The 17,199-nt window shown below is 37.4% G+C and overlaps 1 protein-coding gene across 6 annotated transcripts in view; it reads left to right on the forward strand.

Annotated features, from left to right (window-relative positions):
* Nucleotides 1-5,955, forward strand: part of arm (armadillo) — a 68,478-nt gene extending 62,523 nt beyond the window's left edge. For 5 of the 6 annotated variants that reach the window (XM_081745206.1, XM_081745208.1, XM_081745209.1 and 2 more), the window contains one exon: nt 3,706-5,955. In XM_081745206.1, the coding sequence (XP_081601332.1) occupies nt 3,706-3,899 (194 nt within the window). In that variant the 3' untranslated portion in view covers nt 3,900-5,955. The remainder of the gene's footprint in view (nt 1-3,705) is intronic. The other variant, XM_081745211.1, reaches the window with a different exon arrangement.
* The last annotated feature ends 11,244 nt before the right edge of the window (nt 5,956-17,199 follow it).

Below are 17,199 nucleotides of genomic sequence, written 5' to 3' on the forward strand. Positions count from 1 at the left end.
TGTTGCTTTCATTTGCTTTGAATAGTATAATTTGAGTTTTCACCAATGATGCTTTATTTATTTTTCTTAAAAGAAAAATTTAGTAACTTTTGTTTCACCCAGCTTTTAAGTTTGTGTAAATATGTCCTTTTTTTTCATCACACAGAGCTAGTCCGCATGCATGCATTTTATTTTAAGAGTTTAGACTGACTGACTGGCACCATTTCTAAAGTGATTACTCAAATATGAATACAACCAGATTAGATTTACAGTTTAATTTCTTAGCTTAGTGATTAAGATTAGCGCCGATCCTGCGGCGTAGGTGAATGGTACGAATTCTCACTTCAATCAGGATGACTCAAGTTGAGACCTTGGGCATTTTGTCTCGGGTTTTCCCAAGCACGCGATGTAAATGCTGGGATGATGTCTTCAGTTACAGGCTTGCCCGTTTCTTTTTAAACTTTCTTTCCATTTTCAGTGATTACAGTATTAAATATCTTCGTTATCTCTGGATTTTAGTTAATAAATAATAGAGTAAAATCGTATACGGATACATCGTAATTTGAATTAATTGGTAATATTAATTAATAAGATTGTGTTTAGGTATCTGGATATATATTAGTTGGTTAATAAAAGATTAGTAGTATTGTATCTGTACATATTGAAATTTCAGGTAGTTGATAAATAATAATGAGGAAGATCGTATCCAGACAATTTGGGATTCAGTTGTACGCATCCAAAATATTACATATAAACTTAAAAACGTATTTTACAAATGGTATGGTGTGAATGGTTAGTTCGGTTCCCATGTCATGTGAATTTTGTTGTGAATAGTATCATGTTCTTACTGTTTTGTTTTTGAAAGAGTACAATGTGCACTGTGGCTTATGTAGAGCGCTTGGAAAAGGGTTTGTTGTAGAATTAATCCCAGACCGTGTGAATTTGCGGTGGATAACATCTGTTCATAGATTGTCCTGGTCATCATTTTTTTTCATTTCCACAAATTCTGGTGGCATTCTATACACCTATCACATTTAGTACAAATGACTTGAGCGTAGAATGTAAAGCAAAAAGATATAATTTCACCTTTATAAACAAAATAGGGTTTATAACTAGGATTTTCAGCAATAACTGGCATAAGTCTCTTGTTTTAACGTGACATGTTTCAAAATGAGACTCAATTTTGATAATTCCTCAGTTACAAACCTTAGCTCCAACACCGTAAAAAGAGTTTCGCGCCGATATATATTAGATTTGTGTTGCTTCATTTGATGTAAGGAGCACCTTGCGAAGTTGTGGAGTTTTTTTTTTTAAAAGCACCTTGTGTTGTGTTTTTGGTGCATTTATGGTTAGGGTAGAAAAATGTAAATTGTTCTGTAGCAGCACTCAAAATAGTCCATTGGAACAAGGTGGCTCAATGGTAGAGCGTGGGGTCCCTGGTTCGAGAGCTCCTTCGCGGCTAAGCGGTTAGCGTACGCGCCTTTCGCGTGGGGAAACCCGCATTCGATTCCCGGCGGGAGCTCATGTTCGGAGTCCACGTTAATCAGCCTCATATAGCCTCACTGCTGAAAGGGATGATAAACTCAACTCAACTCCCTGGTTCGATCCCTAAGTCAGTTTGTGGTAGACAACATTGTCCGTGGGTTTTCTCGAGATACTCTAGTTTCCTCTCACTTTCTCATTCCATCAAATCTTCCATAATCATTCGTTTGCTTTAATCATTGTCGCCCTCAAGCCTACTGGGACATTGCGAAGTTGACAATCAGAACGAGTGTTAGGTCAAGAAACCTGGGTTCCAATACCTAGTGGTTTAGATCCCACTTGAAGCTGTAATTCTCATTCTCGTGTAGTCTTAGTGCTGAAAGGGACTTAAAACACCAAATCCTCGAAGAGAAAGATTATTTCTTTCTTGTTTGTATTCATATTTGGTATATATATATATATATATATATATATATATATATATATATATATATATATATATATATATATATATATATATATATATATATATATATATATTTTTATAATGCAAAGTGATGTCAGTCAGTCAGTCCTGTCTCTTAGAAAGCTATTCTAAGTAAAATTTGCTTTTTTCCCCTGTCTCAAAATAACTGTAAAACAAAAGGCAATAACGAAATTCGGAGAACATATCGTCCAAGAGCTTCTTCGAAAGGCAGTGGTAAGAGTTTTAGTCGTTTATTTATAGCTAAGAAGTACAGATGGTGATCAGAAAAATGGAAACACCTGTAGTTGGCAACACGTCAGATGTATGGGTTGGCAGTGGTGTCGTGGCGCCCGCAGCGCCGGACCGCTGGTGGTGATGTGTTAGGTCGGTCTCCATACTACGTCAAGTGGAACAGCAGTGTCCAGTGGCTGCAGCAAACGGAAGTAGTGTAAAATGGGAGACCTCTCAGATTTTCAAAGAGGGCAAATTGTTGGTGCGCGGTTATGTGGAGTGAGTGTGACGGCAGTGACTACTGTGTTAGGTGTGTCGCGTGGGACAGTGTCGAAGGTGATGACGGCCTACACAACACACGGGAAAACCACATCGGGGAAGCGGAACAGTGGACGGAAGAAAATCATGAGTGACAGGTCACGCCGGGTATTAAAGCGCATTGTCACGCAGAACCGTCGTGCCACTGCGGAGCAAGTGACGGAGGAATTCAATCAGCACCTCCCCCACCCTGTTTCGACAATCACAGTCCGTCGCGAATTACATGACATGAACTTACGGGGTCGTGTTGCACGGGCCAAACCGCTCATCAGGGACCATAACGCTTTCGCACGCCGCAAATGGTGCCGCGACCATGCAACTTGGACTGTTGAGGACTGGAAACGTGTGATATGGTCGGATGATTCATCCTTCACCCTATTCCCAATGTTTATGTGTGGAGAACGCCCAATGAAGCTTATGGTCTGCAGTGTCTCCGCCCAACTGTGAAACATGGCGGCGGCTCGGCGATGCTGTGGGCCGCAATATCATGGTTTTCTTTGGGTCCTGTGGTCACACTTAGCGGACGAATCACTGCCAACGATTATGTCGCAATTTTAGGAGACCACTTGCATCCTATGGTCCGGATGTTGTTCCCGGACAATGACGCCATCTTCCAGGATGATAATGCACCCATTCACACAGCTAGCGTTGTTGCAGCGTGGTTTGAGGAACATTGGGATGAAGTTCAACACCTCCCCTGGCCCGCCCAATCCCCAGATCTCAACATAATTGAACATCTGTGGTCCTCTTGGAAACACAACTCCGGCGACGATTTCCACCTCCATCCTCTCTCACAGAACTGGCCGATGCCCTGCAGGAGGAATTGTGTAAAATTCCACTTGCTACCATTCATGACCTCTATGCCTCCATCCCACGTCGCATCAAGGCTGTTCTGAAGGCGAAAGGTGGCCCGACACCATATTAATCTGGTAAGTTGCAATCTCGTTCAGGTGTTTTCATTTTTCTGATCACCATCTGTATGTTAGGACGTTTATGAGCGTGTTTGATTTACCGGCTTCAGTAACATTAGAGGTTTTATAAAATCAATGGTAATGCTTTTATTTAAAGATGGTATGCTCTTCAAATTTCGTCTTTTGTTTTTTTGTAGTTCTTTTGAGAAAAGAAAAATTGGCAAATTTTACTTAGAAAAGTTTCTGATAAAAAAGCGAAAACCTAAAGATTTTCATGTGTGGCTATAGAACTGAATTATTCTTCTTTTCTCTGTATAGGTTATGACCAGGTACCAGTAGATTCAATGCAAGGTTTGGACATCGGATCCCATCACGGTGGTTCCACGTATGGACCAATGGATCCAATGGATGTTGGCGGGCCTGGCTCAGATTTAAATTTTGACCTAGATCCTTTACCGCAGCCACCGCAAGATAATAACCAAGTTGCAGCTTGGTATGATACTGATCTGTAGTACTTGGCGTAGCTCACAGAACAATGAGATTTTAAAAGAAAGTATAATGGTATGGCCGATTTTTTTTTTTTTTTAAGCTCGCATTTCGACTTTTTGCTTCTTTGGTAGCATCATACAAATTAGGAAGAAAAAAAATCAGTGTTTTACTATATAGTATTATGTGTGATGTATTCTTTATATATATCATCATACCTGTGACACGAAAATAATAAAACCTTGGAATTTCAACAGTGTTGGTCTTGTCATAAATTTTATGATCAACAGAAACTGTATACTGTTTACAGCTGTGTGTGTGAGTGATCATGAATGTATAAAATATACATATATATATATGGAAAGAGAGATTGAGAATTCGGTGAGATACGAATATGTGTTAAACATTTATCACAATTTTATGTGTATGAACATATCTATACTCATGATCATCGATTACACCATTATTTTTTCATTGTTTCATTGTTGTTCTATTATTATTATTATTAATTGTTTACTAATTTTAGCGCCCGACGTAAATGTGTGAAATAGTAGAGATGTGTATGAATGAAAAAGACTTTTAATAAACTTTAATTATGTTACGTAAAACCCAGAGTATATTAGTGTGATTTTTAATTTGGGTGATTTATAAAAAGTGGTAGTATGTGTAATTTATTCTGAGGCAGCATTATTTTTTATTTTAGTTTTTTCTTCCCAGATCTTGATATTTTTGACCTGACAATCACCATCGAAGCTCAATATGTATATTTTTTTTTTCCTTTTAATCAATTTCTCATACTTTTCTCATCCGCCATTTGTGGCAGTTGCACATTCAAGTACATATCTATTTTTATTATTAAAAAATAATGTTCACCGTAGTGAAAGTTATCCTGTCAAGTTTGTTACTATAATGTATTTGTAAGGAGACAAAAAGGATAATATTGCAACACGTACGTGGAAAAAAAAATTGAAAATACCACTCTGTTTTCAATGTGCAAATGATGATAACCAAAGGACGTTACGATTTTTTTTAATGTATTTTATTTTAAAGTATCAGGTATCAGATAAGAAGATTTGTATCAGTCCTAGTAGGTGGTACGCTGTCAGATTTAGATTTTCATTTCATATGGAAATTGAGATTCGCTGATATTTTTAAGAGGAGGGAAAGATCATGTAGATTAGTGAACTTTGATGGCCTATGACTTCCATAATTTTAAATGGTTATTGAACAATTAATTTAAGAATACCCTTTTCTTCCAGGAGTAACTGACACGTCTGTAGCATATTTTATTACAATTTTAGAGTTCTATTTATTTTTTATTAAGATTAAATAAAGTAACTTATGGCGCAGACGTAATAATGTGCGTAGTGAACGCAACGAGTTCACTTAAGTAATCGCACATACTTTCTCATTGTGATTAAATTAGATCCTCGTCTGTGCCTGACTGATACCTATCATTAAACACTTTTTGAAAAGCTACAAGGTGCAATAATTCTCTGTTTCTAGGATGTAAGATACTTACTATAAAGCTTGTTTCAGTGATGCATTTATCGAAAAAAACTTCATTTGTGCATTGAAAATACGTGCAACTCCTATATAAGAAAGAAAAAAAAAATGTATTTGGTAGAGATTTTCTACTGAGTACATATGTTGAGCTTATCATAAGTATAGTTTCCTCAGGAAATTATACGGTTGGTGAAAAATGTACAAAACTTATTATTTTCTTTCTGTAAAAAGATAAAGAAAAGAACTGAAAAAAATGTCAACTTGTACACATGTTTGTGTAAGCCTCACATGATGAATATTTGTGTATTAGAGTATATATATATATACATACATTATATAAATGTAATCTTTCTCTTTTGCTTCACCTAATGTTCCTGTCCTTTTTTTTTTTCTTCAATGAGAAAAAACTGCCATTATGCAAAACAAAATCAACAGGGTAGCTGCGAGCTATTTGTTTGCGGTCTCCCCGACTGCTCTGAAATTTTTATCATTGTACGCAATTCTGTGTAGCATTGTATTGATGTACTCTTTTATAGATGGATATAATAAAAAAAGAAAATAAATAAATAAAAAGTATTGTCACGTCGTTATTGTATATAATCGTAAGTGTTTTGCCATTATTCCGTCTCCTATATTCCCTAGTATTATTTTCATTTTAGTGTAAGAAGCTCTTCTTTAAAATTATTCGTCACATACAGTTGCACTCTAACTCTATGGCCTATGGAACCCGGAGGTTCAATGCCGCGTTCACAAAAGCTCTCCACTGACTTCTATCCTTAGCTAACTGCATCCAGTTTCTACTTTGTATTCCAATCTCTGCAAGATCCATCTTAATATTGTCCTCCCATCTACGCCTAGGTCTTCCTAATGGTCGTTTTCCGATTGGTCTTCCAGCCAAGACTTTGAAAGCGTTTCTACTTTCTTCCATTCTAGCTACATGACATGCTCACCTAAGCCTCCTAGACTTGACGACCCTAACAATGTTGGGTAAACCATATAAATTATGTAGTTCCTCGTTATGAAGTTTCCGCAATTTCGCATTCCCGTTCCTCTTGGGTCCGAATATTCGTCTCAGTATCTTGTTCTCAAATACTTTCAGTCTATGTTCTTCCCTCAGAGTAAGCGACCATGTTCCGCAACCATACAGAACAACGGCATGATTATCGTTTTATATATTTTAAGCTTTAAATTCCTCGACAGAATTCGCGACGATAAGATATTTTGAACCAAATAGTAACATGAATTCCCTGCTGTTAGTCGACATTTAATTTCTTCGTGAATATGATTTTCGTCTGTTAATATTGATCCTAGATATTTGAAACTATCCACTTTATCAAAAGTATTATTTAATATTTTAACACATATATAATCTGCTGTATTACGGTCCCGTCACCTTCTTTATCTTTTGCCAAGTTTTGTCGCATTGTTGAAAAAAAAAAAAAAATCTTGCAAGTGCTATGTGCGTCAATTTCTACTCACATACTTTCTCGTTCTATATACAAGGGGCTTTCAAAAAGTTCCCGGACTGTTGTAGTTTTGGCATTTATGATGCAATCACAATGAATATTGTTCAGTACAGTCCTTGGGTTGCCTAATTACGAATTTGACGAGTGTGAACAGGTGATAACAGGCAGTGTACGAGAAATATAACGAGTGCGATTTCAGTTAAGGGAACTTTGAATTTTTGTAATAACTTTTTTTTTTGTTTGTTTCTTGAGAAATCACAACACATAATAAATAAACAATAACTGAAAAAGTTGTTTACTATGACGTCAGCCGTATTAACCTTGATTCGTACTGTCTGGGAATGTAACGTGTTTTGCGAACAATTGATGAATACGTAAGGCATATCGTTAGTATAGGTCAAAAATATGACTGATCATAAACAAAGGTTATTATTTCACAGAAATTGCTTATGTTTCTACTACCAGGGGCGGACTGGGTATAATAGGGCCTAGGCCGCGGTTACCAAGGAGGGCTCTCAAACTCTTTTTAACACCAATTTCTAAAATACTGTATAATGAACATCTGCGATGAGCCATCGCGTTTGCAGTTGTAAATTCGTTGTTATCTGATAGTTCTTGCAAGCTATGATTTATCATTGGTCATTTGAAATTTGATGTTACAGCACAGCACAAGATGTCCAGAAACGTAAACTCTCGATTATTATTGTATTGCCATATTGTAGCTGAAACACTAAACAAATAATAGCCAATAACCTTTTACTGTGGAATGAACAGGACAGCTTACTGAAAATTGAAACACTACACTACTAATAATAACTTTTGACTGTGGAATGAACACGACACTTTTACTGAAAATGGAAAACACTGCTCAAACACTAAACAACTAAAGATTCTTTTCAGTTCAGATTATGAATTGCAGAGTTCCTGAATAACTTCGTCCACGGATACTAAATTTAACATGTCTCTTTCCATACTCATTAGTAAAAATGTGTCCAAAATCAGGGCCGTGCCGTGGGATGGGGGGCGACTGCCCCGGGCGCCGAAGTAAAAGGGGCGAAAAATTGGGAGAAAAAAGGAAAAATTGTTTGGAATATATGTATGGGGGCGCCGTCGTATACTTTCGCCACGGGCGCTGATTTTCCACGGCACGGCTCTGTCCAAAATGTCTTCAAACAAACTAGTTCTTTGATTTGTTTTCACCAACTTTAATTTTGAGAAACATCTTTTACGTCACTTGTGCGCATAGTAAAGACAACGAACAGTCGTCCGCATCTTGGCTTCCTGTTCCCGAGCGAACTTGTTAGTGTCGATTTTCGCATTCAGTGTCTTGTTTTTGCTCCACCATCGTGTTACACCAACTTTCTGAAGTTTTCGTAGTTTGTTACGTCCCTCGTGGTTTGCATCAATCATTTTCTTCCAAGCATCCATTCTTTTGTAGGATTCAGACAGGAACACAGCACTGCTTTGAACCACACCAAATACGCTTGGAGCTTCAGGGATCTGCTCAATTGAATTTGTCATAACCAAATTAAGAGAATGAGTCATGCAGTGGGTGTAAATGATTTCCTTCTCCATAAAGGACCAATTAGCCTGTAGTTAAATATGGGCCCAGCTACAAACCATGGCCCAGTCTTCAACGATGAAAAGGTCCCAACGGGCTCAGGGCCCCAATTGCCCAACAAGGGCCAAACTACCCAATATGAAAAAGGGCCTAGGGCTCAACTGCTCAATGCAATGAAAGGACCCCAACTGCCCAATATATTAAAAGAAGGGCCCCAGACACAAATTAAATCACAGTTTCCAATAATAAAAGACCATAGTGAAAGATGGATGTAGCCACAAATCCAGTAAAAAAGGACCCTCTTGAGAAAAAAAACTTACTGATGGAAGGATAGAAGAATGGTGTGTGTGTGTTTGGAGCATAGCAGAGGGAAACCAGTGACGTAGCGAATTATTTAGCTTTCCTATTTTTCTTTGTTTTGATATTTCTTTCTGAAATGGCCAAGGCCGCCGGCCCTGGACAGTCCGCCCCTGCCTACTACTACTGCTAGAAATATTAATGTTTTAAGCAAGATACGTTCCATGTCAACAAAATGACTTCAAATTGAATAACCAAAAACTTCATATACAGTGAAACCTCTGAATAACGGACACCAATGGGACATGAATGTTTGTCCGTTATTAAGAGGTGTCCGTTACAGCGAGGTTACAGAAATTTTAATTTTTCACAACGGTAATTATGTGCTGTAATATATAGTAAATACATTGTGTATGAACGTAAGTACGTAAAATTCAATATGAAAATACTCTATTTAGTACGTATTTGATTACTGGGAGGGATGCAGGAGAAATTCGTTTCTGTTAAATAATATTGTTGGGCATGTGTTAATATATTCCTATACCGGTACTGCAAAAGTACATATCACCCTGTAAGCGTTTCTCATTTATTTCAAATTCTCAGATCCTTCTCAAAAGATGCGTGAGGAACCAACTAATCGGCTAAACTCTTTTGTTTAGCGAAAAATGCGTACTTTTTCCTCTACAAGGGTAATAAAACTCATTAGCAAGTGTCCTCTGAGAATCCTCAGTACGGTTGTGGAAGAAACATGTGTGCGCGCGTTTGTGTACTGGCGTGGTATCTTCGTTGGCGGAATGGATGCAAAAGTATAGGGGAGTGCATGTTTATTGACCCAGCCCTAATCACAAAGAATATCCTCTTAAAGAAAGTAAAAAAGGAAGCCGGAAACACTCCAACCCAGACTGTTTCAGTATCATAAGTAAAAGAAAAATGTTGCTTTTCCAAAAATTGTGAGAAGAAACATTATTCATTGAAAATTATTGAAAACAATGTTCGTTTTGTTATCTATGAAATTGTCGGGAAAGATGCAAGGCCCAGAGGCAAAAGGACAACATTTGTTAGGGAAGGGAAGATAGTTCGCATAGAATTCTTGGCCATATGACTGACCCTGCATGAGTGTTATTGCGTATTGAAGGTTTAGTAAGTTTTCCACCAGAAAGCAGTTTATTGCGGGCAGAAAAATGGAGGAATTTCAAGTTCTGTTTGAAGTTGTTCTGTGTGATGGTTCACCAGGTCTAGACTCATGATTGATACGCTTGTGAGGAATAATATATCGCAGAACCGAGAATAATTCCTGTCCGTTATGAAGAGGTCATTGAAACGTCTAGGGGGGGGACTGTCCGTACCTAAGAATGTCCGTAAAAGAGAGGGTTTTGTTCCATAAGGGAACATATTTTTGCCGGGACAAAAAATGTTTGTATTTAGAGATGTCCGTTAAGGCAGGTTTCACTGTAATATAAAATATGTAGCCAAGTCTCAAACTTTCCAATAATAATAATAATGAAGGAATAATAGAATTAGAATAGCAATTACTTAAACAATACCTTCCAATTAAGAAAAAATAATTGCCACGACGGGATTCGAACCCGTGTCTCTGCCATACGAGTTTCATAATGTGCCAATCTACCACAAATTCCTCATACAAAGAAAAAAAATAAACTAGTAGTTACGGAACAAAAATAAAACTTTCTTTTTGTACACGTGTTGATGCAATTCAAAGAATGTGAAAATAATGTCATCCGGCTTGCATTTTCGCGGATCCCAAGAGTTTCAGATATCCTCTGATCTTATTGGCTGATACAGATAGGACATCAAAAGTCATGACCTACATATAGCGGAAAGTAAAGGCTAACTGCTGTCGACCCTCGTAGCCGAGCGTGCTAGCGCAACATGGTAGTATTGAAAATCGTTTTTGGCGTAGGTTTAAACCCTGCCCAAGGAAAGTTTTATTTTTTTAAAATTTTCATAACACTTTTTTCATTAAAATAAGATTGAAAATAATGCTCAAAATCGTTACTTACTGATTATTTTTTAAAGTTTTCATAACACTTTTTAAATTAAAATAAGCTTGCAGTTTTACTATACGGATCCATAGTAAAAGTAGTAATAGTAGTAGCAGTGATGCATTGCTAAAATGTTTCGTAGGTATACACTCGACCGTTCTCGAAAATATAGCATGTACTTATCCTGTATATGTTCGTTTTCTCATAAATTTGAGGTGACTATACGCTGGACTGTAAGATTATTAAGTGGGTATACGACGTATACTCCCGTATACGTCCCATTATATCCCTGAGTAGTAGTAAAAGTAGTAGTAGTAGTAGTCGTAATAGTAGTAGGAACGGGTTAGAAGCCCCGCAGGAGTGGGTTGGTTAGGTTCTGTTCTCTTGCCTAAATTTTTCTGTACATTTTACATGACCAAATTTAAACAGCTGGCTAGGATAGCACGAAAAATAATACAGGGTAGCGCGCAAATACTAAACTTGGGATCGGCCTAAATGCTGCCGGCTTTTCTTCTATGGAAATTAGAAGTTACGATGAAGAATAGTAGTAATGTAAATCGGGAGCAGTTAAAAACGATGAGGAGCCTCAACTTGAAGAACGTTTCGTGATATTTTCCTCATTGACGAAGGTCTATATAATTTGTTTTTGAGTTAAAGCAGCAAATCTCGAGTAAGTTACTGTGGCACTCATAAGGAACGTCTTATACGAGCATTAGTAATTTGTATAGTCTTATATGCAACGATTTTAACTAGCTAATAGTTTAGGTGAAAGATGGAAGTGAAGCGGTAGGTAAGTGGTTAGCGTATTGAACTTCTATTCGGCGTACCCAGGTTCAAATCCCGGCCAGGTTGGAACTTTTCAAATGTCTCAATTTCAATACATACTCAGTGTGACAAGCGAGATCAACTCTTTTTCCAGAAGGAAAAAGATGTTGGAATGAGGAGAATTGGAAGTTTCTCAATGGAGGCAATCATTTACTAACTTATTTCCAGCAGTTGTTCTAGATTTGATATTTTCAGCTACTTTCAAGCATTTCCTGATTCATGTGTGGTCAGTATTTTTTATTTCTCTAAACATACAGTATATAAAGAAATAATACGTTACATATACAGCAATATTGGGATTAATATATTATTATGTTCCAATGGACATGTCTGATGAAAAAGTTGTAAAAAAAAATGCTGTTCTTCTATTAATATAACTTTAAAATCTGAACCGAGATCAAAAATAAGACATGATCCAAGAACAAAATAAGACGAAAAATAAGTCTTATGACCTTGTTGCCAGGATCGAGTGTGTAAATGAATTTTCCAATAAAATTAAAACATTACATAAACACTCTCAAAGTGACTATTTAACAAAAAAGGAAAAAAAATATTTTGGATCAATAAGAAGTGTGCTTCAAAATATCTTTTAGTCCAGTATAAGAGCTGGCAGTTTTGAAAAGACTTCATCATTCAATCATCATCGCTCGTCCTTCGTTATGCAGTGATTAACCTTTTCTGGACGTCGAGACGCTAAACTCATCGGTGCGTTCTAGCCAGCAACTATGGGAGAACTAAATAGACTGTGAGTATGCTTTGTGCTTAACTTATTGCATTACTTAAGCTCTGTTAAAGAGAGCACTTGATCAAATCAATGCTCGAGAGAACTCAAGGACTGTCTCCTTGTGATATGAACTCCGTACCACTATACTACGCACATCCTATTAATAATTCTGCACAATATTGTTTGTGCTATATCGTTTATGTAAACTTATAATAATGTTGGTTAAATATATTCTTTTGGGCATGTTTTAATAAAGTTACTCTCATATATAACATGACTCGTTTCTTATATTATAATAGCCCCTACGTATCCTGCAAGTTATGCAAGAATTCAAAACTTATAATATTATTTTAATTTCATAAATCTAAAAAATACGTAACATTTAAGCATCATCTTAATATGGTGTTCTTTGGAAATCACGATTCGAACTATAGATGTTCATGTTAGAATGGAGAACTGTTTCGTTAGTCACCTACTTTACAATTTTACCTGCATAAACACCTGGATCAGGGTTACCAACTGCTCTCAGTGCCCAGAAAAGTTACGTGTAAGTTGGGTTGCATCTGTCTAGGCGTTCTAAAAATTCAAATTAACTGGACCCCAAGTAATGGAATTAGAGCACTTAGGGGGGGGGATACTTTTGTGGTTTGCTGTACAAGATATACATTACTTACCTTACTTTCTGATTTGCCCTCGTAATAAGGCTAATTTAAATCGTATTTAGCCTATATATAGGTCTATATGTTACCTGCCTGCCGCTGTTGTGAGGATCCTTGTATTTTAAAGACTTAATATAATAATACAGGAACTAAATTTCAATAATACTAGTACTAATAATAATAATAATAATAATAATAATAATAATAATAAATTTCATCAATAAACATGAAAACCGGAACGGAGTTTTTGAATGTATCGAAAAACTACGTCAAGACGCGGATATTTTGTCCGAGATTGCGACGAATGGTATTCTCTTCGACATTTTGAAGCCACATGAAAAATTAAAAATAATTTTGATTCATAGAGTTGATTGAAAAATTTAATGAAATCTTTGAGTTTTACATCGCACGGTTATGCCGGTTAGGCTAAAGGAGACGGTGATGATGAGTGATGAATGAAATAGTGGAATGAAGAAAGTGGGAGGAAACGGGAGAACCCCGAGAAAACCCACGCACACTGTGTTTGTCCAACACAAAGTTCACTTGGCGAGGGCTGGGATCGAACCCAGGACCCTAAGCACCAGAGGTGAACGCTCTATCGCTGAGCCACCGAGGCCCAGAGTTGATTGAGTTTAATGTCCCGTTCAGCAGTGAGGCTATATGAGACATGGACCTACTGATTAACGTGGAATCCGAACCACATAAGCTCCCGCCGGAAATCGAACCCGGGTCTCCCACGCCAAAGACGTGTACGCTAACCGCTTTGCCACGAATGAGCTCTTTCTATTCATAGAAGATCATTGTGATATCAACTGTGTTCGCTATAGTCGCACTATTCTCATGACATAAGAGAATTGTCAATTAGTATGGCATTTTCTTATGACAATAACTATCGATTTCTTGGTAATAACATGTCTTAAATTTAAGAATAAGAATGTTAAACATAAATCCACAAAGTATGGGACAATTCTGCGTCTCGAAGGATTTTGTCGGTACGGAATCTCGTAATAAGGGACCATAGGCGTCGACTTGAAGAAAATATTGGAGGGGTCCAAACAATGAATAAATATATCATCATATTCAGCTGTTTTCTATCAAATGCTTGATGAAAGCCCCCTTCCCACCCCCATATCTCGGTCCACTGCTTCATTGCTTCCGCTCCGCTGCGAAATTCACGACCCAAGTCAAATTCACTTAAAGGCATTAATCATCATCATCATCATCATAGGTATTCTGCCTTTATTGCCAGGTCACTTGTCGCAGATGAGAAGCTCCCATGCTCCACGGTCCTCCGCTAACTTCTTTGTCTTCGCGTATGATCTTTTTGTATTTATATCATCCATAAAGGCATTAAAACAAATTGAAATTCAAAATTTAGGAACTTCACTGCAACTTTGCGCACCACATTGATCTTTACTTTTCATATCAGTGCTGCCAGAGTGTTGGTTGAAGCTTCAGTGCTCTATTAAAAACACTGTTTTGAAAACGGCATTGTCTATCAAATAAGAAGGCTGTTCCTAATATTGAAATAAAGACACGACGAAGTTTACCTCAGAAGTTATTGCTCCTCTTTGTTAATTCTTCCTCGACTGGATTATATTGGGAGGGGAGAGGACCCCACTTTTAAATATGGAGGGGGAAAGTGTGCTGCCCCCCAAAGTCGGCACCTATGTAAGGGACGATCTCTTAAAATACGTGACTTTACAAACCCGATCATTAAGTATCGATACTTTCAAGTTGAAGTTCAGTTTAACCAACGTCCCGTTCACCAGCAAGACTATGAGACGTGAATCTACTGATTAACGTGGGATTCGAACCACATGAGCTCCCACCAGGAATTGAACCCGGGTCTCCCACGCCAAAGGCGCGTATGCTAACCGCTTAGCCACGAAGGAGCTCTATACTTTCGTTAAAGATACATAATGAAATAAGTATTATCAGTATTTTTTGCGATGTGCAGCTTGCTCAACTAATATTAGTTTGAAATGGAAAACATACTCATAGGTGACAAAATAATCGTGTTCGATTACCAAAATTACTTGATGTTTCAAGCCTATATTTTCAGGGCCAAAATTGAATAAACTATTCTACTCCATTATATGTTACATCGCCTCCTTTTTGCGGAACTTCTAAGCATAAGAAAGATTGCCAGAGGACATGTTTTTCTTTTCTTTTTTCTTTGTTTCTTGATATAACCCAACCATATTCTTCACGATGTACGTAGAAGAAAATAAGAAGGAAAAAAAGTTGCTAGAAAGTGGGATAACATTAGATAATACACATCAAAGACAGCTTGAGAGCAATTTGCTTATGACCTTTTTAAAGTCCATCGCACTTTTAATGTTACGAGTTCAAAGGTGAGTAAAATACCAAAGTTATTAAGGTTAAGAATTCGTGAATGAGACGGTGATTCACTTCCAAAAGAACCAGGAACTGATTTCTTTTTTCCTGCAATTTAAAATAATGCATCGTATCTAATTTGTTTCTTATTTAAGGGCTTTTATGTTAATAACAAAATGGCGTGTAAGTCTTATATATACAGTATATGAAGCAAGAGGAGGAAAAAAAATATTTTTTTTTTTTAAATAGAGTTCAAGATACTTTGTCAGGATCGATTTCTGCGAGATATCGACTTAGTTTAACGTGGAACCGGAAGCAGTGGTCGAAGGGAGACGGTATGCGGTGGTATGTCATATCGCCTCTGGTTTTTCAGTGATGAAGGCATACCACCTGTGCTTTTCCAGTGATCAAGACAGATGTCCGTCGCGGGAGAGTAGATGCTAAATACCTTTAATAAAACCATTTGTATACACAGTAATTGATGAATAAATTTGCACGTAAAAATATTTTATTTATGTAGAAATAATTTCTAAATTGACAACATCGACATTTTTATCTTTTTCGTACCTTTTGTTTTTAAAATGAGTTGTCTTCAAAGAAGTTCATCTAGTTTATATTTTGATGTGCCTTATTGAATTGTTTCCTTCGTGTATATATATATATGTGTGTGTGTCTTCTAGTCTTAAATTATGTAAATATCGTGTTTTGAGCATGAGCGGATTTAGGAGTTGTTTGCTGTGGGGGCGATTCTTCAACGGGTCTGGAACACCCCTCAGTCGAGTGGGAGATCCGGGAGCGTTCCCGCAGGGGTTTTTGAGCATTTTCGTGTATATTTCTCTATAATGCAATATAAGAGATTTTTTTTTAGAAAGTTGTTGGCGAGGGATCAGTCTCTCCATGTTTCACCTTCCCCCCTCCGTAAATAAAGAGAAGTTCTGCAATGGTTTTCAGTCATTATGTAAATACAGTCTTTTAGGCAAGTGAACTTTGTGGTGGACAAACACCGTGTGCGTGGGTTTTCTCGGGGTTCTCCCGTTTCCTCCCACTTTCTTCATTCCACCATTTCATTCATTACTCATTATCACCGTCTCCTTTAGCCTAACCGGCATAACCGTGGGACGTAAAACTCAAAATTTCATTTCATTTCATTTCAATCTTTTAGGCAACATACTCTCACTGAATTTCAATATTTAGGTAGCCGGTATGTCGGGCCAAAATCATAATATATACCGCCTCTGCTTTTTCCCCCCCCACACTTCAAACACTGACCGGAGGCACATTATTTCACTGGAAACAGTGTAACCAGATGTCCTGTTTGACGTGCACATGGCCTCTTCTCGATCCCTAGAAATGATCCTGGAGGGTTTCTACGCAAATGGGGCAATGGGCAATGTCCTGTTTTTAACAGGTTCACTGCCAAGTCCAGATTGTGTGTAACACTTTGTGAGGCCAAGTAATTAAAGATTGCGAAAATGAATCAACACACTGCCTTCTACATCCGTCCGCTCCCTCTAGTGAATCGAATCGAGGAGGCGGTGAATCAACATGATACGTCCATTTTGACGCCATTGTTATAAGCATCGGTTGCTTTCTAGGGTCAGGCTACGAGTATAGTGTAACATTCTGAAGCCAAAAGATTTTTTATAATGTTAACAAGTGACAAATGAAACCCATATATGAGTATCGCGGCTTGAAACAGTTGGTGAAATGAAACACAAAAGTGGGTATCACGGCCTCACGAATGATAGTACTTGAGACCCAACTTGGGTGGATCTGATGGCAGTCAACCTGTTAAGAGGCCTCATCACTGCGAAATTAAAATACCTCTAATTTTACAGTAATTATGTAATATCTTCAAATAGATAAAAGATAATCGAAAAGTGGATCAAGACCTCCCTAGACAATATTATTTTGCGTGAGATACCGTTATCATGACTCATTTATC

Source organism: Thermobia domestica, chromosome 18, assembly GCF_964235325.1.
Source record: "Thermobia domestica chromosome 18, izTheDome1.hap1.1, whole genome shotgun sequence".
Lineage (NCBI taxonomy): Eukaryota > Metazoa > Arthropoda > Insecta > Zygentoma > Lepismatidae > Thermobia > Thermobia domestica.